This window comes from Bombina bombina, chromosome 5 (genome assembly GCF_027579735.1).
Source record: "Bombina bombina isolate aBomBom1 chromosome 5, aBomBom1.pri, whole genome shotgun sequence".
Classification (NCBI taxonomy): Eukaryota; Metazoa; Chordata; class Amphibia; order Anura; family Bombinatoridae; genus Bombina; species Bombina bombina.
The window spans coordinates 81,864,627-81,890,886 of NC_069503.1; the positions used below are offsets into that span (position 1 = coordinate 81,864,627).

At 37.9% G+C, this 26,260-nt stretch overlaps 1 protein-coding gene across 1 annotated transcript in view; it reads right to left on the bottom strand.

The window, feature by feature from the left end:
* LOC128659218 (uncharacterized) overlaps positions 1 to 26,260 on the bottom strand; it is a 94,270-nt gene that overhangs the window by 33,671 nt on the left and 34,339 nt on the right. Inside the window, exon 4 of the mRNA XM_053712896.1 lies at positions 4,086 to 4,193. Coding sequence (XP_053568871.1) covers positions 4,086 to 4,193 — 108 coding nt within the window. The remainder of the gene's footprint in view (positions 1 to 4,085; positions 4,194 to 26,260) is intronic.

Genomic DNA, 26,260 nt, shown 5'->3' on the forward strand with positions numbered 1-26,260 from the left:
AAAATCATACATTGTAGCCTAATACAGCATATATATATATACACATACACACAAACACACACATACTGTATGTATTGTGCTGTTATGCCATGCCTCCTACAAACTACCCCTGCACTGGGAGTAAAAAACAAGCAAAGTTTAAAAAATATGTCACACTGTTGTCAGTCTGCCGTGGCACATCTGAGGATCTCTCATGGCACACTGGTGTGCCACGGCACACTGGTTGAAAAACACTGCTCTAAGCAACAACTGGGTGATCAGTCAGCTAAAGACTGAGAGTACCAGCTTGCGCTTTTGTATGTTTTCTTTTGGTGCCATCTGAAAGTCATTATATTATATACCCATTGTTATAACTCAAAAGGCAAAATGTTGTTTATGCCAAGGTAAATTAGCAAAATTTCTTAGATTATATTTTCACGCACAGGAAATAATGAATTTATAATCTGTGTAACCACACCAAACATAGTAGCTGAGGTTGAGAAAAGACATCTAATATACTTACAAAAAAGCTCCAGTTGACCTTGAATTAATGAAATAAAAAGGTGACCCAGTTAACACAAGCAATCATATCCCTGAATTCTGTTTCCAGCCAGAAATGTTTTTTTTTAAATAATTTTTATTGTGGTTCAATTCAAGGCATACAGACTTTGGAAGTCAACTACTGGTACATGGAACAGAAATAAACATTTACACAGCATATAACCAGTATAAGACAAGAAAAATATACATTACATGCTCATCTAACATTATACACTCTTGATGTACACAATATTTGCCTGACAAACGGTATACCTCCTAGTAGACTCACAAGGCCACTCTTTATAATAAAGCTTTATAATGTATAATTTAAGGTGGAGTTGTGCTTAAAATGAATAAACATATCTATATAGGATGTAGGGGCTTGCAAGTAAGGAAAAGTTATAGGCAGTATGGGTGTAGGCCACTGATTAGGCGGGGTGTAGGCCACTGATTAGGCGGGGTGTAGGCCACTGATTAGGTGGGGTGTAGGCCACTGATTTAAGGTAAGAGGGAGACTCAACTATTATCAACCCAGGGGGAGATCACTAATTATGCTTCTTCTATGATTATGTTGCAGCACAATATCAGCCATAGATAAGACAATAATATTACTCCAAAAACATTTAGAGAAAGAAATGGATAGCCTTTATGAGTATGCTGAAAAATAAAGCTCAAAGGCTATCATTTATGTTTGGGATATAAATGCGGAGGTGGCTGCATATGTTTGTTACAAGTTTTGAGGAAATATAGAAGTTGGGCACTGTTAAATGTATGAGCATACCGCATTTGATGTTAATAAACCATTAAACATTCAAGAGTAGGGAAAGAGACATGCAAATATATATCGAATAGAGTGTTCTCATAGATTAGGTAATAGGGAGTGAGGTATGGATTACTTAATTTGTTATTCATAAATTACATAGACACTTTTTCTAACCTGCAGCTATGTAAATGGCATTCACAAAATATATAGCAAAATGGTTACAGGGTATAACTTGTACCTAGTGATACCTAACTATGATCTTTAGTTTGACATATTTACGTGAAGAGAGAAAAAATAGGTCAAGGGACCTGTAGATGGAAAACAGATAGGATATCCTCACTGATTGGGCCTTAAATGATATACCATAGATCTTTGAGCATATGTTCATAGTTTACATATAAGCACTTTTCAACCCTGAAATTATATCAACAACATTCACAAAATACAGAACAATAAGGCTCTAGGATATAACTCTAATGTAATGAGATCTAACTATGATCTTTAGCTTAACAACCTTAAATGAACAGTAAAAAACAGTTATAACTCATAATAGCAGCCCATAGTGTCCTGGTTCCTCTAAACTTGTCTTAGGATAAACCTATGATATTTGATAATTTCAGCTGCGAGGGTAAACAGGGAATAATGCAACCTACTAACATAAAATGAAGGGGCACTCCAAGCAAAATATCACACAATAAACATGAGAGTTCTGTGAAAATCTCAATAATAATCTGTGAGGTCCCCTAACTTGTCAAAATATTCCTAAACGGGTATAATCAGAGTCTTTGCGGACTTTAGGAAGAGAAAGTGTCACTTAAATGGCATTCTATATTAAGCTCACTGATCTGTATGTCTGATACGGTCCGCCAGGAGTCTGATGCGGTCCGCCAGGATCCCAGCCCGAGTGTAGCTAGACCACATGGAAGTGGGTAACTGGTAAGTAAGATGATCGCGGGATTTGCGCCGCTCTTAGCTGTAGGGATCCATTAATCTGGACATAGTCTCCTGTTAGGATCCCCTTCACGCGATGTAGCACGCTAGGGTAGAAAGTGATGTTAGCATGTAACCGGGCTGATAATATTATTAGGCGATGCCTATGTTGCGCTGTGATGAATCCCATTAAGGTTAGTATCCGATGCGACACACTTCCCCGTTTCTTGATTAGCACTCCTCCGGGAATCTCTGTAGGTCTGAGCTTCATACCTTTCTGCATCAGCTCAAAGGCGGCATGACACATGGCACTAGGGCCTTCAAGAGCCGCCGAAGGCATGACGGATCCCATAGCTTCCAGTGGACTCCCAGCCTCTGCTCCCTCCTTCCTTACTGCGGGCCGCACTGAACCGGACTCTTGATCATTTAAGTATCCAGCATAGGTAAGCTGCAAGCGCTGGGGCCCCAAAGCACCACCACTCTCCTGCTGTACAGGAGTAGGTTCCGGCAAAGTGGGTTTCTTTGGGGTATAGCCGTGCACACAAACCGGCTCCTTACTAAGCGTCTCCTCAAAGGAAATAAAATAACCATCCAGTAAACGGCACAGCTCTTCTAAGATAAAAGGTTGCAGTCTCAATAGCCAATTTGATTTAGGATATATGCAGGCAAGTTAGAGAAAGATTTTACAGCTTTACTCTGAAAGGTGGACAGGATCAGTACTCTCAAGGTACTCCTTAATGGCAGAGGCCCAACGGCGCTCCCCCGGGGGGTTAGTTAGGAGGCCTCAACCTCAGAAAGTCTCTGTTAACTGTAGCTGGCGTTGTTCAGAGATATTATTAGCTCAAAATAAAGGGCTCCTTCAGCTGAATTTCATGTGCTGTGTATAACCAAGCGATGGTGGATATAAAATCTGATTGTGGTTAGATTAATGAAGAAGCCGTCAGCAGCTAGCAATTATGCGACCTGTCATGGCCGCCGCCCCGGAAGTTCCCCCCTAAACCATTTTTAAATGTATCTAATGTATTGGCATTTACTGCCTCCTTAGGTAATGAGTTTCACAATGTGATTGCTCTTACAGTGAAAAAACATTTACATTACTGGAGATTAAATCTCCTTTCCTCCAGTCTTAAATTGTCACCTCTTGTCACAAACAATTTTCTTGGAATAAACAGAGCTTCTGCCATTTCTGTATATGGTCCTTGAATATATTTATATAAAGTAATCATGTCACCTGTCAAGCGCGGTTTTTATACAATTTATTAAAATAATGACATACTCCAAAAATATCCTGCTTTGTACATCTGAAAGATAACTGAAGTTAACTGGAATTAACAAAAGATGTTTCCATGTTTCAAGAAGGCGAATACCATGTATAAGAGACTAGCAGGAATTAAACCAAGAACCTTACAGAAATAAGTGAGGTCCTGCATCTGCCAGGCTTCTAGGGCTACACATGTGTTTTGTTTATTTATAAGATAAAATTATTTGCCACTATTGTAGAACCACATCAGTACTGATGGCTAAATGGACTCTAACCTCTAGACTTCTGACAGGGTTGGGAACCTCTACCCTTCTTGCGTCAGGCAGTTCAGCATCTCCCTATATAGAGTCAGGCATGCTAAGCTGATGCTCTGTCCAAGATCAAATGTTTATTATTTTGTCTATATGATAAAGGTAATATAGACTCCTCTCAGACGGCATGTCTAATACTTCAAGGTACCACCCACCCCAACCACTAGCAGTATCTGCACATGTGAGACTGCAAGTGGTCATAACAAATACCCCAGGACACTTGAGAGTGGATTAATGGGTTGTGTCTAACTCTCAGCAACATTTAAGTCAAACAAAAGATTAAAATGATTCTCACCAATACCTGTGGGTGTAACATTTTCAGTTTTTATTGTGGGTAAATGATCCCTGGTATCTGGCTCCTCTGTCTCTGACTTCACCTTTATGATCTCTGGTGCAAACACTGCAAAACCTGTAAACAAGGGATAAAAACTCATTATGTTAATAGAAGAGACTCATAGTATCTCCATTTAGTAAAGTTGTATAATTCAATGGCCTCCCAGCACTATCTGAGACAAAGTGAAGAGTTCCCTCCCTAAGGTGTGTATTGTTACTACACTACATGTAATGTTTGTTCCCTTCCTCATGTGTGTATTGTTACTACACTACATGTAATGTTTGTTCCCTCCCTAAGGTGTGTATTGTTACTACACTACATGTGATGTTTGTTCCCTCCCTCAGGTGTGTATTGTTACTACACTACATGTAACGTTTGTTCCCTCCCTCAGGTGTGTATTGTTACTACACTACATGTAATGTTTGTTCCCTCCCTCAGGTGTGTATTGTTACTACACTACATGTAATGTTTGTTTCCTCCCTCAGGTGTGTATTGTTACTACACTACATGTAATGTTTGTTACCTCCCTCAGGTGTGTATTGTTACTATACTACATGTAATGTTTGTTCTCTCACTAAGGTGTGTATTGTTACTACACTACATGTAATGTTTGTTCCCTCCCTAAGGTGTGTATTGTTACTACACTACATGTAACGTTTTTTCCTTCACTAAGGTGTGTATTGTTACTACACTACATGTAATGTTTATTCCCTCCCTAAGGTGTGTATTGTTACTACACTACATGTAATGTTTGTTCCCTCCCTCATATGGGTCTTAAAGTAACTACCTGTCTACGGATGGATGCATAACACGTACCTCGATTACACGCACTATTACTCATGTGGATACCCCACACAGGGTCCTTATAATCAGGAGGGATGACTTATATGTCCGCTTGTTAACCTTGCATGTACAGGTCACTTTACTAATGAACTTTCATAACATTTACATCAACGTTGCTTGCTGACTAACCATTTTTGCAAAATTGACTGTCATTTCATATGCTGTCCGCTTTGAGGCTGCTATTACCATCACACGTTATGGAATATCATATGGCATTTTGAACATACTACAGCTATCGCTTATATCACTCAGCTGTTACATTTGCAATATACCTTTGAACTTAGCTATTAGTACTGTGTTTGTGCTTTTTCATTGCTAGCCGGCTTAGTTACCATATAAGGTGTATGTGGGGCCCATGTGTTATCTTTTATGTGTGTTGTGTATATTTTGGTGATGAATTTATGTCTATTTATTTGCACAATTAAATCACATTTTGGTATAATCTGTTTATTGTTATTAGAATGTATTTAAGGAGTATGCAGTAACCCTAGTCTTTTTAGGATTTACCTTATACCGGTAATCTCCTTTTCTCTCTATCTATTTTGTGTGTAAATTTGCTTACCAGATTGCACCTCCTTGACCATATATTTTGATTGGGTAAGGACACTATCTTTATTATTATTATTATTGTTACATAGTTGAGCTTACTTTTTTTTTTACTTACTTTTTTTTTTTTTTTTTATATTGCAAACACTGCAAAACCTGTAAACAAGGGATTACACATCATTATGTCAATAAGAGAAGTTCCTATTATCATGACTTCGTAAAGTTGTATAATTCAATGGCCTCCCAGCACTATCTGAGACGAAGTGAAGAGCTCCCTTCCTAAGGTGTGTATTGTTACTACACTACATGTAATGTTTGTTCCCTCCCTCAGGTGTGCATTGTTACTAGACTACATGTAATGTTTGTTCCCTCCCTCAGGTGTGTATTGTTACTACACTACATGTAATGTTTGTTCCTTCACTAAGGTGTGTATTGTTACTACACTACATGTAATGTTTGTTCCCTCCCTCAGGTGTGTATTGTTACTATACTACATGTAATGTTTGTTTCCTCCCTCAGGTGTGTATTGTTACTATACTACATGTAATGTTTGTTTCCTCCCTCAGGTGTCTATTGTAACTACACTACATGTAATGTTTGTTCCCTCCCTCAGGTGTGTATTGTTACTACACTACATGTAACGTTTGTTCCTTTACTAAGGTGTGTATTGTTACTACACTACATGTTATGTTTGTTCCCTCCCTAAGGTGTGTATTGTTACTACACTACATGTAATGTTTGTTCCCTCCCTCATATGGGTCTTAAAGTAACTACCTGTCTACGGATGGATGCATAACACGTACCTCGATTACACGCACTATTACTCATGTGGATACCCCACACAGGGTCCTTATAATCAGGAGGGATGACTTATATGTCCGCTTGTTAACCTTGCATGTACAGGTCACTTTACTAATGAACTTTCATAACATTTACATCAACGTTGCTTGCTGACTAACCATTTTTGCAAAATTGACTGTCATTTCATATGCTGTCCGCTTTGAGGCTGCTATTACCATCACACGTTATGGAATATGATATGGCATTTTGAACATACTACAGCTATCGCTTATATCACTCAGCTGTTACATTTGCAATATACCTTTAAATTTAGCTATTAGTACTGAGTTTGTGCTTTTTCATTGCTAGCCGGCTTAGTTACCATATAAGGTGTATGTGGGGCCCATGTGTTGTCTTTTATGTGTGTCATTGTGTATATTTTGGTGATGAATTTATGTCTATTTATTTGCACAATTAAATCACATTTTGGTATAATCTGTTTATTGTTATTAGTATTTATTTAAGGAGTATGCAGTAACCCTGGTCTTTTTAGGATTTACCTTATACCGGTAATCTCCTTTTCTCTCTATCTATTTTGTGTGTAAATTTGCTTATCAGATTGCACCTCCTTGACCATATATTTTGATTGGGTAAGGACATTATCTTTATTATTATTATTATTGTTACATAGTTGAGCTTACTTTTTTTATTATTTTTTTTTTATATATTGCAAACACTACAAAACCTGTAAACAAGGGATTAAACCTCATTATGTCAATAAGAGAAGTTTGTATTATCTCAACTTCGTAAAGTTGTATAATTCAATGGCCACCCAGCACTATCTGAGACGAAGTGAAGAGCTCCCTCCCTAAGGTGTGTATTGTTACTTACACTACATGTAATGTTTGTTCCTTCCCTCAGGTGTGTATTGTTACTACACTACATGTAATGTTTGTTCCCTCCCTCAGGTGTGTATTGTTACTACACTACATGTAATGTTTGTTCCTTCACTAAGGTGTGTATTGTTACTACACTACATGTAATGTTTGTTCCCTCCCTAAGGTGTGTATTGTTACTACACTACATGTAATATGTGTTCCCTCCCTAAGGTGTGTATTGTTACTACACTACATGTAATGTTTGTTCCCTCCCTAAGGTATGTATTGTTACTACACTACATGTAATGTTTGTTCCCTCCCTAAGGTGTGTATTGTTACTATACTACATGTAATGTTTGTTCCCTCCCTCGGGTGTGTATTGTTACTACACTACATGTAATGTTTGTTCCCTCCCTAAGGTGTGTATTGTTACTACACTACATGTAATGTTTGTTCCCTCCCTAAGGTGTGTATTGTTACTACACTACATGTAATGTTTGTTCCCTCCCTCAGGTGTGTATTGTTACTACACTACATGTAATGTTTGTTCCCTCCCTAAGGTATGCATTGTTACTACACTATATGTAATGTTTGTTCCCTCCCTAAGGTGTGCATTGTTACTACACTACATGTAATGTTTGTTCCCTCCCTCAGGTGTGTTTTGTTACTACACTACATGTAATGTTAGTTCCTTCCCTCAGGTGTGTATTGTTACTACACTACATGCAATGTTCCCTCCCTCCCTAAGGTGTGTATTGTTACTACACTACATGTAATGTTTGTTCCCTCCCTAAGGTGTGTATTGTTACTACACTACATGTAATGTTTGTTCCCTCCCTAAGGTGTGTATTGTTACTACACTACATGTAATGTTTGTTCCCTTCCTAAGGTGTGTATTGTTACTACACTACATGTAATGTTTGTTCCCTCCCTAAGGTGCGTATTGTTACTATACTACATGTAATGTTTGTTCGCTCCCTAAGGTGCGTATTGTTACTACACTACATGTAATGTTTGTTCCCTCCCTAAGGTGCGTATTGTTACTATACTACATGTAATGTTTGTTACCTCCCTAAGGTGTGTATTGTTACTACACTCCATGTAATGTTTGTTCCCTCCCTAAGGTGTGTATTGTTACTACACTACATGTAATGTGTTTTCACTCCCTAAGGTGTGTATTGTTACTACACTACATGTAATGTTTGTTCCCTCCCTAAGGTGTGTATTGTTATTACACTACATCTAATGTTTGTTCCCTCCCTAAGGTGTGTATTTTTACTACACTACATGTAATGTTTGTTCCCTCCCTAAGGTGCGTATTGTTACTATACTACATGTAATGTTTGTTACCTCCCTAAGGTGTGTATTGTTACTACACTCCATGTAATGTTTGTTCCCTCCCTAAGGTGTGTATTGTTACTACACTACATGTAATGTGTTTTCACTCCCTAAGGTGTGTATTGTTACTACACTACATGTAATGTTTGTTCCCTCCCTAAGGTGTGTATTGTTATTACACTACATCTAATGTTTGTTCCCTCCCTAAGGTGTGTATTTTTACTACACTACATGTAATGTTTGTTCCCTTCCTAAGGTGTGTATTGTTACTATGCTACATGTAATGTTTGTTCCCTCACTAAGGTGCGTATTGTTACTATACTACATGTAATGTTTGTTCCCTCCCTAAGGTGCGTATTGTTACTACACTATATGTAATGTTTGTTCCCTCCCTAAGGTGTGTATTGTTACTACACTACATGTAATATTTGTTCCCTCACTAAGGTGTGTATTGTTACTACACTACATATAATGTTTGTTCCCTCCCTCAGGTGCGTATTGTTATTACACTAAATATAATGTTTGTTCCCTCCCTAAGGTGTGTATTGTTACTACACTACATGTAATGTTTGTTCCCTCCTTAAGGTGCGTATTGTTACTACACTACATGTAATGTTTGCTCTCTCCCTAAGATGCGTATTGTTACTACACTACATGTATTGTTTGTTCTCTCCCTAAGGTGTGTATTGTTACTATACTACATGTAATGTTTGTTCCCTCCCTCAGGTGTGTATTGTTACTATACTACATGTAATGTTTGTTCCCTCCCTAAGGTGTGTATTGTTACTATACTACATGTAATGTTTGTTCCCTCCCTAAGGTGCGTATTGTTACTATACTACATGTAATGTTTGTTCTCTCCCTAAGGTGTGTATTGTTACTATACTACATGTAATGTTTGTTCCCTCCCTCAGGTGTGTATTGTTACTACACTACATGTAATGTTTGTTCCCTCCCTAAGGTGTGTATTGTTACTATACTACATGTAATGTTTGTTCTCTCCCTAAGGTGTGTATTGTTACTATACTACATTTAATGTTTGTTCCCTCCCTAAGGTGTGTATTGTTACTATACTACATGTAATGTTTGTTCCCTCCCTAAGGTGTGTATTGTTACTACACTACATGTAATGTTTGTTCCCTCCCTAAGGTGTGTATTGTTACTACACTACATGTAATGTTTGTTTACTGTTCTCATTATGAACATCAAGTGAAGAGGCATCTCAGGAATCCCTGGCTTTTGTATCTTTTAAAGTGAATTTATATTCTGCAAATTGAATGTTTTTACTACATAATTCTACCTAAGTATGCTTTTCAAAGACGGATAACTAGAGAATGAAGCAAACTAGATAACAGAAGTAAACTGAAAAGTTGTTTAAAATGACATGCTCTGTGAGAATAATAAAATCACAATTTTAAACAAGGACATAAAGTACTGAGCCATCGTTATGTATTATATATACTGTATGTTTATGCCAATATTTAAAAGGACATGAAAGTAAAAAATGTAAGTGATGGATCCAGGCGTCTTGATTAAAAATACACTTTATTTATTAGGCTTAAAAAATATAAAGTGATGAAAAACCAGGTCGGTTTTACACGTTTCGGCTTACAACTGTGCAGTAATCATAGACCCTGCTTGACAGTCTAACACCTGGGGCTTAAAAACCCAGGTAAGTAACAACATCACTCCCACTTAACTCTTTCCACACCAAACCCATTTGACAGATTAATGCCTATCTGATCATAAACCCATAAACATTTATAGTATTCTCTAAAACCTTTGTGCTAAAATCTCTACGTATATCCTCCTATGGAGCACACATCCTTCTATGAAAATAAACATACAGAATATAAGGTTGAACCTGACAGTCTGATGGGGTATCTAACCACTTACTTACGGGAAACAGGACATTCAATACCAAAACCAATTATACACAGCATATGCAATTCTAATATATGAATGTGCTCTCTTTCTGAATAGATATGGACAGTCACAGAACTTTCAGTACACTCCTATTCAAAAAACATAGACAATACATTCCTATTCCCATTACATGTGCAAGGATATGAAAACCAATTGATCAAAATAGAAGTGTATGCTATGGATAAAGAAAATAGTGTCAGGATGCCAGGAATCAGACTGAGACGAAAAGTGCAAAAATAATCACACCTTTATTAATAACAAAAGATAATAAATAGTCCACAAGTCAAATAACAAGCCAGGAGTCAAAACCAGAGCTGATAGTCAGACGAGCCGAGTCAGGAGCCAAAGCGAGTAGTCAGACGAGTCGGAATCAGGAACAAGGAGAACAGCAGAGTCAGCAACAAGCCAGGGATCAGGAACCAGGAGGGACGTCAGACAGCCAATACACAGGAACTGGAACATAGGCACTCACAAACAGGTCTGAGAAAACGCAAGGGCAAAGCATACTGAACAGAGGCCCTTTAAATAATAAGTGATGACATCACAATTCTGAGACTGCAACCTGTCTCACACGGATGATGTACAGTTGTCTGACCATAAAAGGGCGTGCAGGAAATGAGCAACATCACACACTATGCAGCAAGAGAGGTGAGTAAAATGGCTGCCAGCAGCACATGGCAAACAAAGCAGGGAAAAAACCCTGACAAATAGTCAGTAAATCTGGACATCAATTTTTTTTTGTTTAAATGACAAGCAGCGCTAATACCTAGAACCAACAATTTGTCTTTTTAGTTGATTTAACCTGTCACCTCCTCTCTGATGTCTTTTTATTACCTCTATAGCATTCCACCTGAACAATCGCACATCCTGGTTTTGCTCATCAATGAAGTGCTTGGCTAGGGCGGAACAGGGAACATCATTTTAAATATATGAAAGGTGATCTCTTATACGTGTTCTCACGTCACGAGTTGGCATCCCAATATATTGTTTTTGTGTTCAGAGAATTCTATCAAATTTACCACATATTCTGTGGCACAGTTGATACAGCCCCTAACATCAAACTCTTCACCAGTGACATGTGACTTGAACTTTTTTGTCACTTTAATGAAGCCACACGCACGGCACCTTCTACTTCCGCACCTGAAAGTTCCATTTGTCACTAGCCATGCACTTCCTTGATTAGTAGTCTTATTTCTTAGTAAGCTGGGAGATAGCAAATTCCCCAACGTTTTACCCCTTTTGCACACAAACCTACAGCCTCCTTCTATTGTCTCTTTCAAAGCTGTATCCCCATACATCATAGGCAAATTTTTTTTAATGATGTTATATATATCTGAGTATTGGTTTGAATACTGGGTAACAAATATAGGTTTCTGGTCTTTTGATACACTCTTTTTTGGACCAAGAAGCTGTCCCCTGTCCATCGTGTCTACATGCTTGCTGATAGTCTAAATCTGTATCTTAGGGTATCCCCTATCTACCATTCTGTCTATTAGGTCTTCCTTAGCTTTTTTATATCCCCTGGGATGGGAACAGTTTCTTTTAACCCTCATCAACTGTCCCTTGATGATGCCTCTCACTACATGCCTTGGGTGATTACTGGTAGCATGATAAAGATCAGTTTTAACTCTATTTCTGGCATAATCAGCAATGAGCACTAAATCAAGATAGCTAATCTTTTCCTTATTCCATTTGTAGTTTAACCCTTATACCCATCGTGTTTCTGTTCAAAAAGGAGACAAATAGTTCAGATCCTTCTTTGTCACCGTCCCATACCACAATCAGGTCGTCTATAAACCTTCTGTAATGGATCGTAGAGTCCCTGAATGGGTTACCACCTCCCAGAACAAGTCAGTGCTCTAGCCACCCTATAAATAAGTTGGCGTATGAGGGCACAAAACGTGCACCCATGGCAGTGCCTTGTTTCTGTAGGAAGTATTCCCCCCTCAAGCATAAGGTAGTTATGTTCAAGGAGGAATTTAATCACATCCAGTGTGAACTCTTTAAATACACCATCAAAATTGCCTTCCACTCTTCCCCCCCCCCCCATAATTCATATTTTATACAATGTGTCACCTGGGTACGGCACATATTTTAGGATGGCATAGCACCTCACAGATTCAAGCCAGCCCTTTCTTTCTTTATAATCCATATAATATTATTCCCTTTAACACGTTGTCCAGCATTTACTCTGCTCTACTTAAAGGTTTGGTTTATTGCTGTTGGTACATGCCTTACTCATGTTTGTTATTAGTTAATATATAGAGTAACATTTTAAACTCATAGCCTGAACAATATTTTATGCTTTATGTATCTCAGCAGATATGTTTTATTGCCGTTTGCATGGAGCATATATATATATATATATATATATATATATATATATATATATATATATATATATATATATCCCTACTGTTGAGTCATATGTTTACAGTATCTGGTTCCTACTATGTATATTAGTTGTGAAAGCTATTGGATAGTCGGTACATTTTACTGAGGAAATTCTTGTTACAGTTAAAGCTATGTAATTCAACACAGTACACTATTAAACTCTGCAGCCTGTTCTAAACTCCCTTGTCTCAGATAATAACCCCACCCCCCACATTATATATCATTTTATATCACTTTATATCAGATATTATCCACCTAGATAATTTCCTAAACAATTTAGGTCACTAATTTAAAACCTAAAGTCTCATGACACTTCTATATTTTTTTATAGTTACCTTAAAAGGCTCTGCCCCTCCATTCTCCTCCTCTACACTGAGCGGCTTTTGCCCGCTGAACTTCCCCTCCCCCCTCTACATACTTTGGCCTAAGAGTGACCAAGGAAAATGCCAACTCCCCACATTTTACCATCACTAGATTAAAGTGCACCCCTTGTGTCAATGTGGGGAACATTAGTCACATGATATAATAAAAACAGAAGTTCCATTTTAGTTAGTCCAAACCCTCTTTTCACACCATATTAAGGCATAACACGTGTCTTCCTCACCGCTTGTTTATCTCAATGTTTTACTTGCTTTAATGCATATATTGTTTATGGACGAAATGTTTATGTTTCATATCTTCACAACTTCAATAAAAAAATTTAAAAAAAAAAAAAATTGCCTTCCAGATCTAAAAAATAATCTATGGCTCTTAAACCTAGGTCATGTGGGATGCTGGAATATAAAGAGACCACATCAACCGTTAGCCAGCTAAATGTGTCTTCCCATTTTTAAAGAGGTCCAGTACGTGCTTGGTATCTCTCAGATGGCTATCTAGATTCTGGACCAAAGGTTGTAAAATCTCATCTACCTAGTTAGAAAGAGGTTCGAGAACTGACCCCAACCCAGAGACAATCGATCTCCCTTTCAAATCATTCAACCCCTTGTGCGTCTTAGGCAGATGATAGAAAATGGGTACTCTAGGATATTCTACAAACAGGCTGTCAAATATAATCCTGTCTATATGGCCATTTTCAAGTCCCTTGTCAAGAATAGAGCAGAGCTTTCTTTGTATCGATTTTGTGGGATTCACGGATAACTTCAAATAAACAGTTTCATCACTTAATTGTCTTAAGGACTCTGAGACATACCAGGATCTATCACATACAACTATGCTATTCCCTTTGTCTGATTTCTTAATTAAAATGTTATCATTTTCTTCCAGCGCTACAACAGATTCCTTTTCTTTTTTGGTTATTCAGTATTTTTGTGTCGATTCAAGAGGATTAGCTCATCCATAACCCTCTTCTGGAATAATTCCAGTTGCTTACCTCTAGCCTGTGTGGGATAAAATCTAGACCCTTGTTTGGTTACATTAGGGAAACTAAAAGTTTTGTGTGGTACTGATTGCACTTTGACTATCTGTATCCAAACCATCAGATGCAACACCTGAATTGGAAAAATATTTCCTGAGCGTTAACGATGTAATACATTTATTTACATCTAATATGGTTTGGAAAAGATTGAAATCCGCACTAGGGCAAAACCCCAAACCATAATTTAACACTTTAGTTTCCCTTTTAGTTAGGGGATGGGAAGACAGATTTAAAACTGCACCATCTTGGGTTATTTATCTCTCAGATTCTGTTGTCTCAGTTGGTATCTGTTCTGTTGTGGTTTCTGGCTCTCTATACCTGTTCTCTGTCCTCCGCCTTTGGTAGCATCCTGAACCTTCTGAAAAAACTGTTGTTTAGGTTGACAGGTCTTCTTTTGAACTTCATTATTTTTATTTGCCAGTTCTTTTGGCCTCTTTTCCCTGTTCTGTATATATAACCATTTTTGTCCAACTTGCCTGGGGTTTTCTACAGGGGGACATGTGACAGGTTGACCAACTGCTTCATCTACTTCTGACTGGGAAAATTCATCTAAAGTTAGTATTTCTATCCCTGATGCGGAATCATCCTCATCCGTCTGCTCTACATCACTGAAAATACCCTTTTTGTTTTTTCTAAGTCTGTGCCATTTTTTATTATTTTTATTTACTTGAAATTTTTAAAGAGGTCCAGTACGTGCTTGGTATTATCTGATTTATCAGCCTCAGATAATTCATTAGATACACCCATCTGACCCTTCTTATGGGGTCTTCTAGAACCCTTGGTCCATAAATAGACCTTCTCATTGGCATAATCTTGACTGTCTCTTAAGAACTTAGAATGTTTAGGGTTTATTGTTGTCTGCCTAGCTTCTTCAACTGCTTCTTTGAGTAGGGTATCATAAGTGGCATACTCAGGTACTTCCTTAAACTTATTAATTTCATATTGGATTTTTACAATCTCCTCCTTTAGTTTAACCAGTTGCTCAATCTTATATTTGACCAACAGTCCATTAAACGTATAGAGCACTCCGTCAGTACTTCATTCCACTCTGCTATGAACACATTTGGATATTTTTGCAGTCTTAGGACTCTTGGTATCATTCCTCTCTCAATATATTTATTGAATAACTATTTATCTAGACGCAGTCGCTGCTCCTTAGTTCTCGGTCTTGGTTGGTTGAGACAAATTCGTAAGTTTTATGTTGCCAGTGCCCATTTTAAACAGTTCCTCTAAATCCAAGCTGTCAATATTCCAGTCATCTGTGGTATGGAGTGAGTAAAAGTATTTTTGTGACTGTGTTTCCATTATGTGAACACCCAAGGCATGTAGTGAGAGGCATCATCAAAGGACAGTTGATGAGAGTGAAAAGAAACTGTTCCCATGCTGGGGTATATAAAAAGGCTAAGGAAGAACTAATAGACAGAATGGTAGATAGGGGATACCCTAAAATACAGATTGAGACTATCAGCAAGCATGCAAAAACGAAAGTATTCCAGAACGAGTTTGTTGAAAAAAGGTAGTAAATTGTATTCCTTAAAATTGTATGAAACAGCATACAACAACATGGGGTTTAGTGAGGACAAAAAGACTTCTGAACGGTTTCGGTCGTATTGACCGTAATCATAGAAATCAGCAAGCATGTAGACACAATGGACAGGGGACAGCTTCTAGGTCCAAAAAAGAGTGTGTCCAAAGACCAGAAACCTGTTGTTACCCAGTATTCGAACCAATACTCAGATATATGTAACATAATAAAAAAAAAAAATATTTGCCTATGATGTATGGGGATACAGCTTTGATAGAGACAATAGAAGGAGGCTGTAGGTTTGTGCACAAAAGGGGTAAAACGTTGGGGAATTTGCTATCTTCCAGCTTACTAAGAAATAAGACTACTAATCAAGGAAGTGCATGCCTAGTGACAAATGGAACGTTCAGGTGCGACAGTAGAAGGTGCCGTGCGTGTGGCTTCATTAAAGTGACAAAAAAGTTCAAGTCACATGTCACTGGTGAAGAGTTTGATGTTAGGGGCTGTATCAACTGTGCCACAGAATATGTGGTAAATTTGATAGAATGCTCTGAACACAAAAAACAATATATTGGGCTGACAACTCGAGACGTGAGAACACGTATGAGATCACCTTTCATATATTTAAAATGATGTTCCCTGTTCCGTTGTAGCCAAGCACTTCATTGATGAGCAAAACCAGGATGTGCGATTGTTCAGGTGAAATGCTATAGAGGTAATAAAAAGACATCAGAGAGGAGGTGACAGGGTAAATCAACTAAAAAGACAAGAGACTTACTGTATTTTTAAGCTCAAGACACAGATACAGTCAGGGTATAACTCTGAGCGTGACATCATAAATTTTTGGTTCTTGGTATTAGCGCTGCTTCTCATTTAAACAAAAAAAATTGATGTCCAGATTTACTGACTATTTTCTTTATCCATAGAATACACTTCTATTTTGATCAGAAAAAACAACAAGGAAGAGGCGCCAATGGTGCAGATCAATGGGGATTCTTATGGTGTACCAATAGTATATAAACACAGGGTACTCACAATCGGTAAAGGCATTCAATTATGCCAATAGAGACAGGCTGGATTTCAACAGCAATCCAGCTGGCTGAGCATGGAGGCAGCTCTCTACCGGTATCCAACTGGAGAAAATCTAAAAGTGCAAGCAAAGAATAGAGGCGCCAATGGTGCAGATCAATGATGGTTTCAGTAGAAATATTAACCAAGGTTGCACAGGGTACTCACATGTTTTGGAGGCAATCACTTATGCCCATAGAGACAGGCTGGATTTTACAGCAATCCAGCTAGCTGATCCAAAATGAGATGGTAGGTTTGTGGGTGTTAGAGTATTAACACTCTAAAGTAGCATAGCAGAAAAAGTACCATACATATCACTAGGAGTGGATTTATATAAAAGTAGGTTTATTAAAACATATAAAAAAGTATACCACTCATCTCAGTGTTAAAAATTTATGTAATACATAAGGAATACATGCGATGCGTTTCTCAGATATACTGTTTCCTCAGGCATGTTTCTAAACAAATCTTTACCTCCTTATATAGGGCTATGCTACTGATAATACACCCACATCCCACCCCCAACACTTATCAGGTGTCAGACCAATCAAAATCCATCATTTGCGATGGCACCACCCCTGCTGCAATATAATAAATAAATTCTCTGTAGGGGATATAGTTACCTATAATATAAATATATAAACTCAATTATTCTTAAATTGTGTATTTATACATTGGTATTTTACAAAAAATGGCACTTATACAATGAGCATTTGACAGTCTGAAGTGTTTGTAATTTCTATGATCTAATTGGATATCCTAGCCATCAGTCATGATGTATTGGGGCAGTTCATAGTGAGGGCTCGGTGGTACGTCTATTTAGCCATCAATCAAAAGTGTTGGCACGCTAAATCACCTACAGCCATTCTACCTAGTCCTACGCTGTCACTCAGAATGATAACTTCCAATCAGAGCGCTGACACAGGGCGCGCCTCTATTTCTGCTGTTATAGGCTGTATGCCGGTGTCTTAAAGTAATCCCTCTACCATAGGCATTTCTATACCACGTCACTTCCGGTGACGTTTAATCAGCTGGTGGAGGTTTGTGGCGCTCACTGCGCATGCGCTAGAGGCCCAAACTCCTTACAACAGCTGATGCGAAGATACAAAGAATGATGTGGCACGCGCACGTTACTGGTTACAAAATCCCAATGAACGTGTTTGTTCATTGGATTTTGTAACCAGAAAGGGTCGCAGAATATGTACACCGACAGCGACGAGGAGCAGAAGAAATATAGCAAGGGATCAAGAGCCCAGCGCAGCTCCTTAGGTTAGAGGAATTCAGAAACTGCGTTATTTATTTGCACATCCTGTGAGATTTTTTTTTTTTTTACATCGTGCTGTGCACTTTTTTTCAAATTATGACAGTTTATGAACAAGGATCAGAGAATAGAAAAGCACCAGAGATATAGTGTGAGATATAGTACGTAGCAGACGTATTCAATATATTTCCTACCGCATCTCACAATGTTAGTCAATACAATGTCAGTACCGTTTCTGGTTACAAAATCCAATGACACACCGCTTGTTCATTGGGATTTTGTAACCAGTAACGTGCGCGTGCCACATAATTCCTCATCAGCTGTTGTAAGGAGTTTGGGCCTCTAGCGCATGCGCGGTGAGCGCCACAAGCCTCCACCAGCTGACAAAGTGACGAGGTATACACATTCCTACGGGTAGAGGCATAACTTTAGAACACCGTAATTAACGCTCACTAGTGTCTTGGGAATTGTATTGATAGGTCCTGGATAATAGTAAACAAAGCCTCCCATTGGTCTTACCTACGGAAGTCATGTAGAAGAGGATACTACTATTGGTCCATGGTAATAATAATAACAATGGAACTAGCAACCCCATTGGTCCACCCTCGGGTGGTAGTCATAACATTGCTGCGCAAATAAAGTGTTTTATGTAAATACGATCGCTATCAAAGTTGACATATTACATAACCAATACTATTGGTGGCATAATAGGAATAAACAGTTATTATTGTATAATGGGAATCGTGATCATTTAGGTAGTTCATGTGAATAAAAATTGCATTAATCAGAACGTGATTTTCTAGGGGATATATGTGTGATAGCCATAATAAAAAAATGGCGAGAATGAAATAAGTATGCTCAAAAGAGGTGCAAACACAACAATATTCTTACTATGTAAGAGATATGTTATAAATATACAGTGTATATACACGGAAGGTATATATATAAGAATGGAATATATATACAAATTAAGGACTGGTGAAAAAATGAGGAATGCTATATGTGATGTATATAAAGAATTTTTGGATATGACAATGTGCTAATTTTAAGTGTAATCATTTTAAAAACCTATTACCTTATCCTTCTGTGGATTTAAGTGTGGAATACTAAGGTAATCATTTTAAAAACCTATTACCTTATCCTTCTGTGGATTTAAATTACATAGTGTGGGACACAAGTAGAATAGTAATTTTATAATAAGTGAACAAATGCCAGTGGATATTTTCTCCTGTTAGGAGATAAATAATCTAACTAAATAGGTGATAGGTAAATACGTTGCAGTGCTGATAAAAGACTCCCTTATCTAAAATATAGGACATAAAGTGATACATATAATAAGAAATATCTAACAAATTTCAATGTAGCTAGTTTGCGAATTTCTAATATCTTAAAGTGTATTGTAATCAAAACTAAATATAGTGTAAGCAGCCGGGGAGGTGTGCCAAAAAAACAGTCTTTAGGTCATTTGACCCATAAGTGTATATTCAGACCCCTAGTAGTTGAGATCCAATATACACCTAAGAGGACCAAACTACTTTAGTCCCTAGTCTGACTAATGCAAGGGGAATAAGCTAGACAGACCACAAAAAGTAAAGCTAAACAAATGCTATGGAGTCTAAGACTTCATTGAGCCCCGTAGGAAAAAACGTTTGGAATTTGAAGATCCAATACGTTTCCCTTTGTCTCAGGCGGGTAAATCTATTGTAATGGTGACTACTGGGAACACTTTCTAAAGGTGTAATACTAAATTGACATCTGCCTTGCATACTTTTGGTACAATTGTGCCTAGAGACACTGTGTTTAGATGAATTTTTGATTACATTCCTTTTATGTTCCCCCCATCTCAGTCGCACATTCCTAGAGGTGCGTCCAATGTACTGGACCCCACATGCACATGTAAGTGCATAAATGACGTAACTAGAATTACATGTGAGGTGTTCAACAATCTGATGTTCTTCTCCTGTTGCATGGGATATTATAGATTTTTTTCTATGTGTAATAAATTTGCACATATGGCACCGTCTGTGTCCACATCTATAGGTGCCAATGTTATTATCATTCCTCCTAATCATAAAATCCTGATTCCTGGACCCATTTTTATTGTATTTGATGTATTTTTTTGTCATAACTACCTTACTAGGTGCCAACTTTTGTTTCAAAGTTGGAGCCCTCCTGTACACTACCCTAGGTTGGGGGGTCAACACTTTTTTTTTTAAGATAGACCAATGCTTTTTTATAATTCTATTGACTGCCCTAAAGTTGGAATTATATTGAGTGACAAATAAAGGTTGGCCCTGAAAACCTGTATTTTCTGTCTCCTTTTTGGATCTAGTCCCACAAGATAACAAGGCATTTCTGTCTAATAGTCTTGCTCGATTATAACCATGTTCTATTAGACTCTCTGGGTAGCCTTTTTCCCTAAACCTATCCTTTAATATGAAGGACTGTTCATCATACATATTGATAGAACTGCAGTTGTGCCTAATGCGGCAGAATTGGCTATAAGGAATATTGGTTTTCCAGTTGTTATAGTGATTACTGGAATAATGTAAAAAATTATTACAGTCTACTGACTTAAAATAGGTGGAGGTACAAATGGTTCCATTTGTCCCCCAAGTCAACAGTAGATCCAAAAATTCGATTGTTTGTATCTGTATGTTAGATGTAAAATCAATACCCATATTATTATTATTTAAAAAGTCAACAAAGTCTTGTGCTTCTTCAGTGGACCCCTCAAAAATGAACAGTAGATCATCTATGTAACGGCCATAGAACACCAGATTGCCCCTCCACTTTGTATTATAGATAAAGGTTTCTTTGAAAATCCCCATAAAGAGGTTGGCAAAGCTGGGGGCAAATCTGGTGCCCATGGCCGTTCCCTTGATCTGTAGATAGAACTGATCTAAAAATTGAAAATAGTTGTGTTTGAGGATGAAATCTATAAGAGTGATTAGGTATTCTTTCTGTTTGTCCGGCATGTATATATCCCTATCCAAAAAAATCGAAGTGGTTTTCAACCCCGACTCGTGTGAGATATTGGAGTATAGTGCTCCTACGTCGCAGGACAGCCATATATTATTATTTTTATACTGTATATGTGTCAATTTTTGCAACAAGTCTGTACTATCTTTAATGAAAGAGGGGAGATAATGAACATATTTTTGCAAATAAGTGTCCACATATTCACTTAACCTATCGGTTATGCTGTTAATACCCGCTATAATGGGTCGCCCTGGCGGTTTGAGAGCATCTTTATGCAATTTTGGGAGATGGTAGTAATAGGGTACATTCGGATGATCCGGAAGTAAATATCTTTTTTCTTTCTTGCTTAAAATGCCCATCTTACCACCATCTTCCAAAATTTGAACCAGTTTTTTTGAAAATGTTAGAGTGGGATCTTGAGTTAGTTTCCTATAATAATTAGTATCATAAATGATACGTTCAGCTTCTCCAGTGTAATCAGAATAATTCTGAATTACTATGGCCCCACCTTTATCGGCCTGGGGGATGACAATATTTTTGTCACCCGTCAGGCGTCTGAGGGCTCTCTCTTCATTTGGCCAAATTTTCTTATTACCAATAATATGGTTGGGAATTTTCTCCCAATCATCCAATACTAGCTGCTGGAATAAATCTATATATGAAACGTCCTCTTTAGGTGGATTAAATGTCGATGTTGGTGAGAGTGAGGTGTGAATGACAGAATCAAAAAGTTCCTCCATAAGCTGCTCAGGTTCACAATATAATAGATCAATAACAATAGAGACATATAAAATCAATGATGTTAATAGACAGTGGAATATTACCACACCAAACACCTGAACAAAAGTCCACCGTTAAAAGTCCAAGGGCAATTGGTAAAATGCCCATCTTACCACCATCTTCCAAAATTTGAACCAGTTTTTTTGAAAATGTTAGAGTGGGATAAAATGCCCATCTTACCACCATCTTCCAAAATTTGAACCAGTTTTTTTGAAAATGTTAGAGTGGGAACACTTTATTACATATAGAAAAAAATCTATAATATCCCATGCAACAGGAGAAGAACATCAGATTGTTGAACACCTCACATGTAATTCTAGTTACGTCATTTATGCACTTACATGTGCATGTGGGGTCCAGTACATTGGACGCACCTCTAGGAAGGTGCGACTGAGATGGGGGGAACATAAAAGGAATGTAATCAAAAATTCATCTAAACACAGTGTCTCTAGGCACAATTGTACCAAAAGTATGCAAGGCAGATGTCAATTTAGTATTACACCTTTAGAAAGTGTTCCCAGTAGTCACCATTACAATAGATTTACCCGCCTGAGACAAAGGGAAATGTATTGGATCTTCAAATTCCAAACGCTTTTTCCTACGGGGCTCAATGAAGTCTTAGACTCCATAGCATTTGTTTAGCTTTACTTTTTGTGGTCTGTCTAGCTTATTCCCCTTGCATTAGTCAGACTAGGGACTAAAGTAGTTTGGTCCTCTTAGGTGTATATTGGATCTCAACTACTAGGGGTCTGAATATACACTTATGGGTCAAATGACCTAAAGACTGTTTTTTTGGCACACCTCCCCGGCTGCTTACACTATATTTAGTTTTGATTACAATACACTTTAAGATATTAGAAATTCGCAAACTAGCTGCATTGAAATTTGTTAGATATTTCTTATTATATGTATCACTTTATGTCCTATATTTTAGATAAGGGAGTCTTTTATCAGCACTGCAACGTATTTACCTATCACCTATTTAGTTAGATTATTTATCTCCTAACAGGAGAAAATATCCACTGGCATTTGTTCACTTATTATAAAATTACTATTCTACTTGTGTCCCACACTATCGGCTAGATTTGGAGTTTTGTCGGTAACGACCCGAAAAACTAACGCCGGCTTTTTTCTGGCCGCACCATAAAAATAACTCTGGTATTGAGAGTCCACATAAAGGCTGCGTTAGGCTCCAAAAAAGGAGCGTAGAGCATTTTTAACGCAGCTTCAACTCTCGATACCAGAGTTGCTTACGCAAGCGGCCAGCCTCAAAAACGTGCTCGTGCACGATTCCCCCATAGGAAACAATGGAGCTGTTTGAGCTGAAAAAAAACCTAACACCTGCAAAAAAGCCGCGTTCAGCTCCTAACGCAGCCCCATTGTTTGCTATGCGGAAACACTTCCTACGTCTGCACCTAACACCCTAACATGTACCCCGAGTCTAAACAAACCTAACCTTACACTTATTAACCGCTGACCCCTGCATATTATTATTAACCCCTAATCTGCCGCTCCGTAAACCGCCGCTACTTACATTATCCCTATGTACCCCTAATCTGCTGCCCCTAACACCGCCGACCCATATATTATATTTATTAACCCCTAATCTGCCCCCCACAACGTCGCCTCCACCTGCCTACACTTATTAACCCCTAATCTGCCGACCGGACCTGAGCGCTACTATAATAAAGTTATTAACCCCTAATCCGCCTCACTAACCCTATAATAAATAGTATTAACCCCTAATCTGCCCTCCCTAACATCGCCGACACCTAACTTCAAACATTAACCCCTAATCTGCCGACTGGAGCTCACCGCTATTCTAATAAATGTATTAACCCCTAAAGCTAAGTCTAACCCTAACACTAACACCCCCCTAAGTAAAATATAATTTACATCTAACGAAATTAATTATCTCTTATTAAATAAATTATTCCTATTTAAAGCTAAATACTTACCTGTAAAATAAATCCTAATATAGCTACAATATAAATTATAATTATATTATAGCTATTTTAGGATTAATATTTATTTTACAGGCAACTTTGTATTTATTTTAACCATGTACAATAGCTATTAAATAGTTAAGAACTATTTAATAGTTACCTAGTTAAAATAATTACAAAATTACCTGTAAAATAAATCCTAACCTAAGTTACAATTAAACCTAACACTACACTATCAATAAATGAATTAAATACAATTCCTACAAATAAATACAATTAAATAAACTAGCTAAAGTACAAAAAATAAAAAAGAACTAAGTTACAAAAAATAAAAAAATATTTACAAACATAAGAAAAATATTACAACAATTTTAAACTAATTACACCTACTCTAAGCCCCCTAATAAAATAACAAAGCCCCCCAAAATAAAAAAATGCCCTACCCTATTCTAAATAACTAAAGTTCAAAGCTCTTTTACCTTACCAGCCCTGAACAGGGCCCTTTGCGGGGCATGCCCCAAGAAGTTCAGCTCTTTTGCCTGTAAAAAAAAACATACAATACCCAAGTCCCCCAACATTACAACCCACCACCCACATACCCCTAATCTAACCCAAACCCCCCTTAAATAAACCTAACACTAAGCCCCTGAAGATCTTCCTACCTTGTCTTCACCTCACCGGGTTCAACGATCTGTCCAGAAGAGCTCCTCCGATGTCCTGATCCAAGCCCAAGCGGGGGGCTGAAGAGGTCCATGATCCGGCTGAAGTCTTCATCCAAGCGGGGCAGAAGAGGTCTTCCATCCGATTGAAGTCTTCATCCAAGCGGGATCTTCTATGGTCATCCATCCGGAGCGGAGCGGCAGGATCCTGAAGACCTCCGACGCGGAACATCCATCCTGGCCGACGACTGAACGACGAATGACGGTTCCTTTAAATGACGTCATCCAAGATGGCGTCCCTCGAATTCCGATTGGCTGATAGGATTCTATCAGCCAATCGGAATTAAGGTAGGAATATTCTGATTGGCTGATGGAGTCAGCCAATCAGAATCAAGTTCAATCCGATTGGCTGATCCGATCAGCCAATCAGATTGAGCTCGCATTCTATTGGCTGATCGGAACAGCCAATAGATTGCGAGCTCAATCTGATTGGCTGATTGGATCAGCCAATCGGATTGAACTTGATTCTGATTGGCTGACTCCATCAGCCAATCAGAATATTCCTACCTAAATTCCGATTGGCTGATAGAATCCTATCAGCCAATCGGAATTCGAGGGACGCCATCTTGGATGACGTCATTTAAAGGAACCGTCATTCGTCGTTCAGTCGTCGGCCAGTATGGATGTTCCGCGTCGGAGGTCTTCAGGATCCTGCCTCTCCGCTCCGGATGGATGACCATAGAAGATCCCGCTTGGATGAAGACTTCAATCGGATGGAAGACCTCTTCTGCCCCGCTTGGATGAAGACTTCAGCCGGATCATGGACCTCTTCAGCCCCCCGCTTGGGCTTGGATCAGGACATCGGAGGAGCTCTTCTGGACAGATCGTTGAACCCGGTGAGGTGAAGACAAGGTAGGAAGATCTTCAGGGGCTTAGTGTTAGGTTTATTTAAGGGGGGTTTGGGTTAGATTAGGGGTATGTGGGTGGTGGGTTGTAATGTTGGGGGGCTTGGGTATTGTATGTTTTTTTTTACAGGCAAAAGAGCTGAACTTCTTGGGGCATGCCCCGCAAAGGGCCCTGTTCAGGGCTGGTAAGGTAAAAGAGCTTTGAACTTTAGTTATTTAGAATAGGGTAGGGCATTTTTTTATTTTGGGGGGCTTTGTTATTTTATTAGGGGGCTTAGAGTAGGTGTAATTAGTTTAAAATTGTTGTAATATTTTTCTTATGTTTGTAAATATTTTTTTATTTTTTGTAACTTAGTTCTTTTTTATTTTTTGTACTTTAGCTAGTTTATTTAATTGTATTTATTTGTAGAAATTGTATTTAATTAATTTATTGATAGTGTAGTGTTAGGTTAATTGTAGGTAATTGTAGGTAGCTTATTTAATTAATTTATTGATAGTGTAGTGTTAGGTTTAATTGTAACTTAGGTTAGGATTTATTTTACAGGTAATTTTGTAATTATTTTAACTAGGTAACTATTAAATAGTTCTTAACTATTTAATAGCTATTGTACATGGTTAAAATAATTACAAAGTTGCCTGTAAAATAAATATTAATCCTAAAATAGCTATAATATAATTATAATTTATATTGTAGCTATATTAGGATTTATTTTACAGGTAAGTATTTAGCTTTAAATAGGAATAATTTATTTAATAAGAGATAATTAATTTCGTTAGATGTAAATTATATTTAACTTAGGGGGGTGTTAGTGTTAGGGTTAGACTTAGCTTTAGGGGTTAATACATTTATTAGAATAGCGGTGAGCTCCAGTCGGCAGATTAGGGGTTAATGTTTGA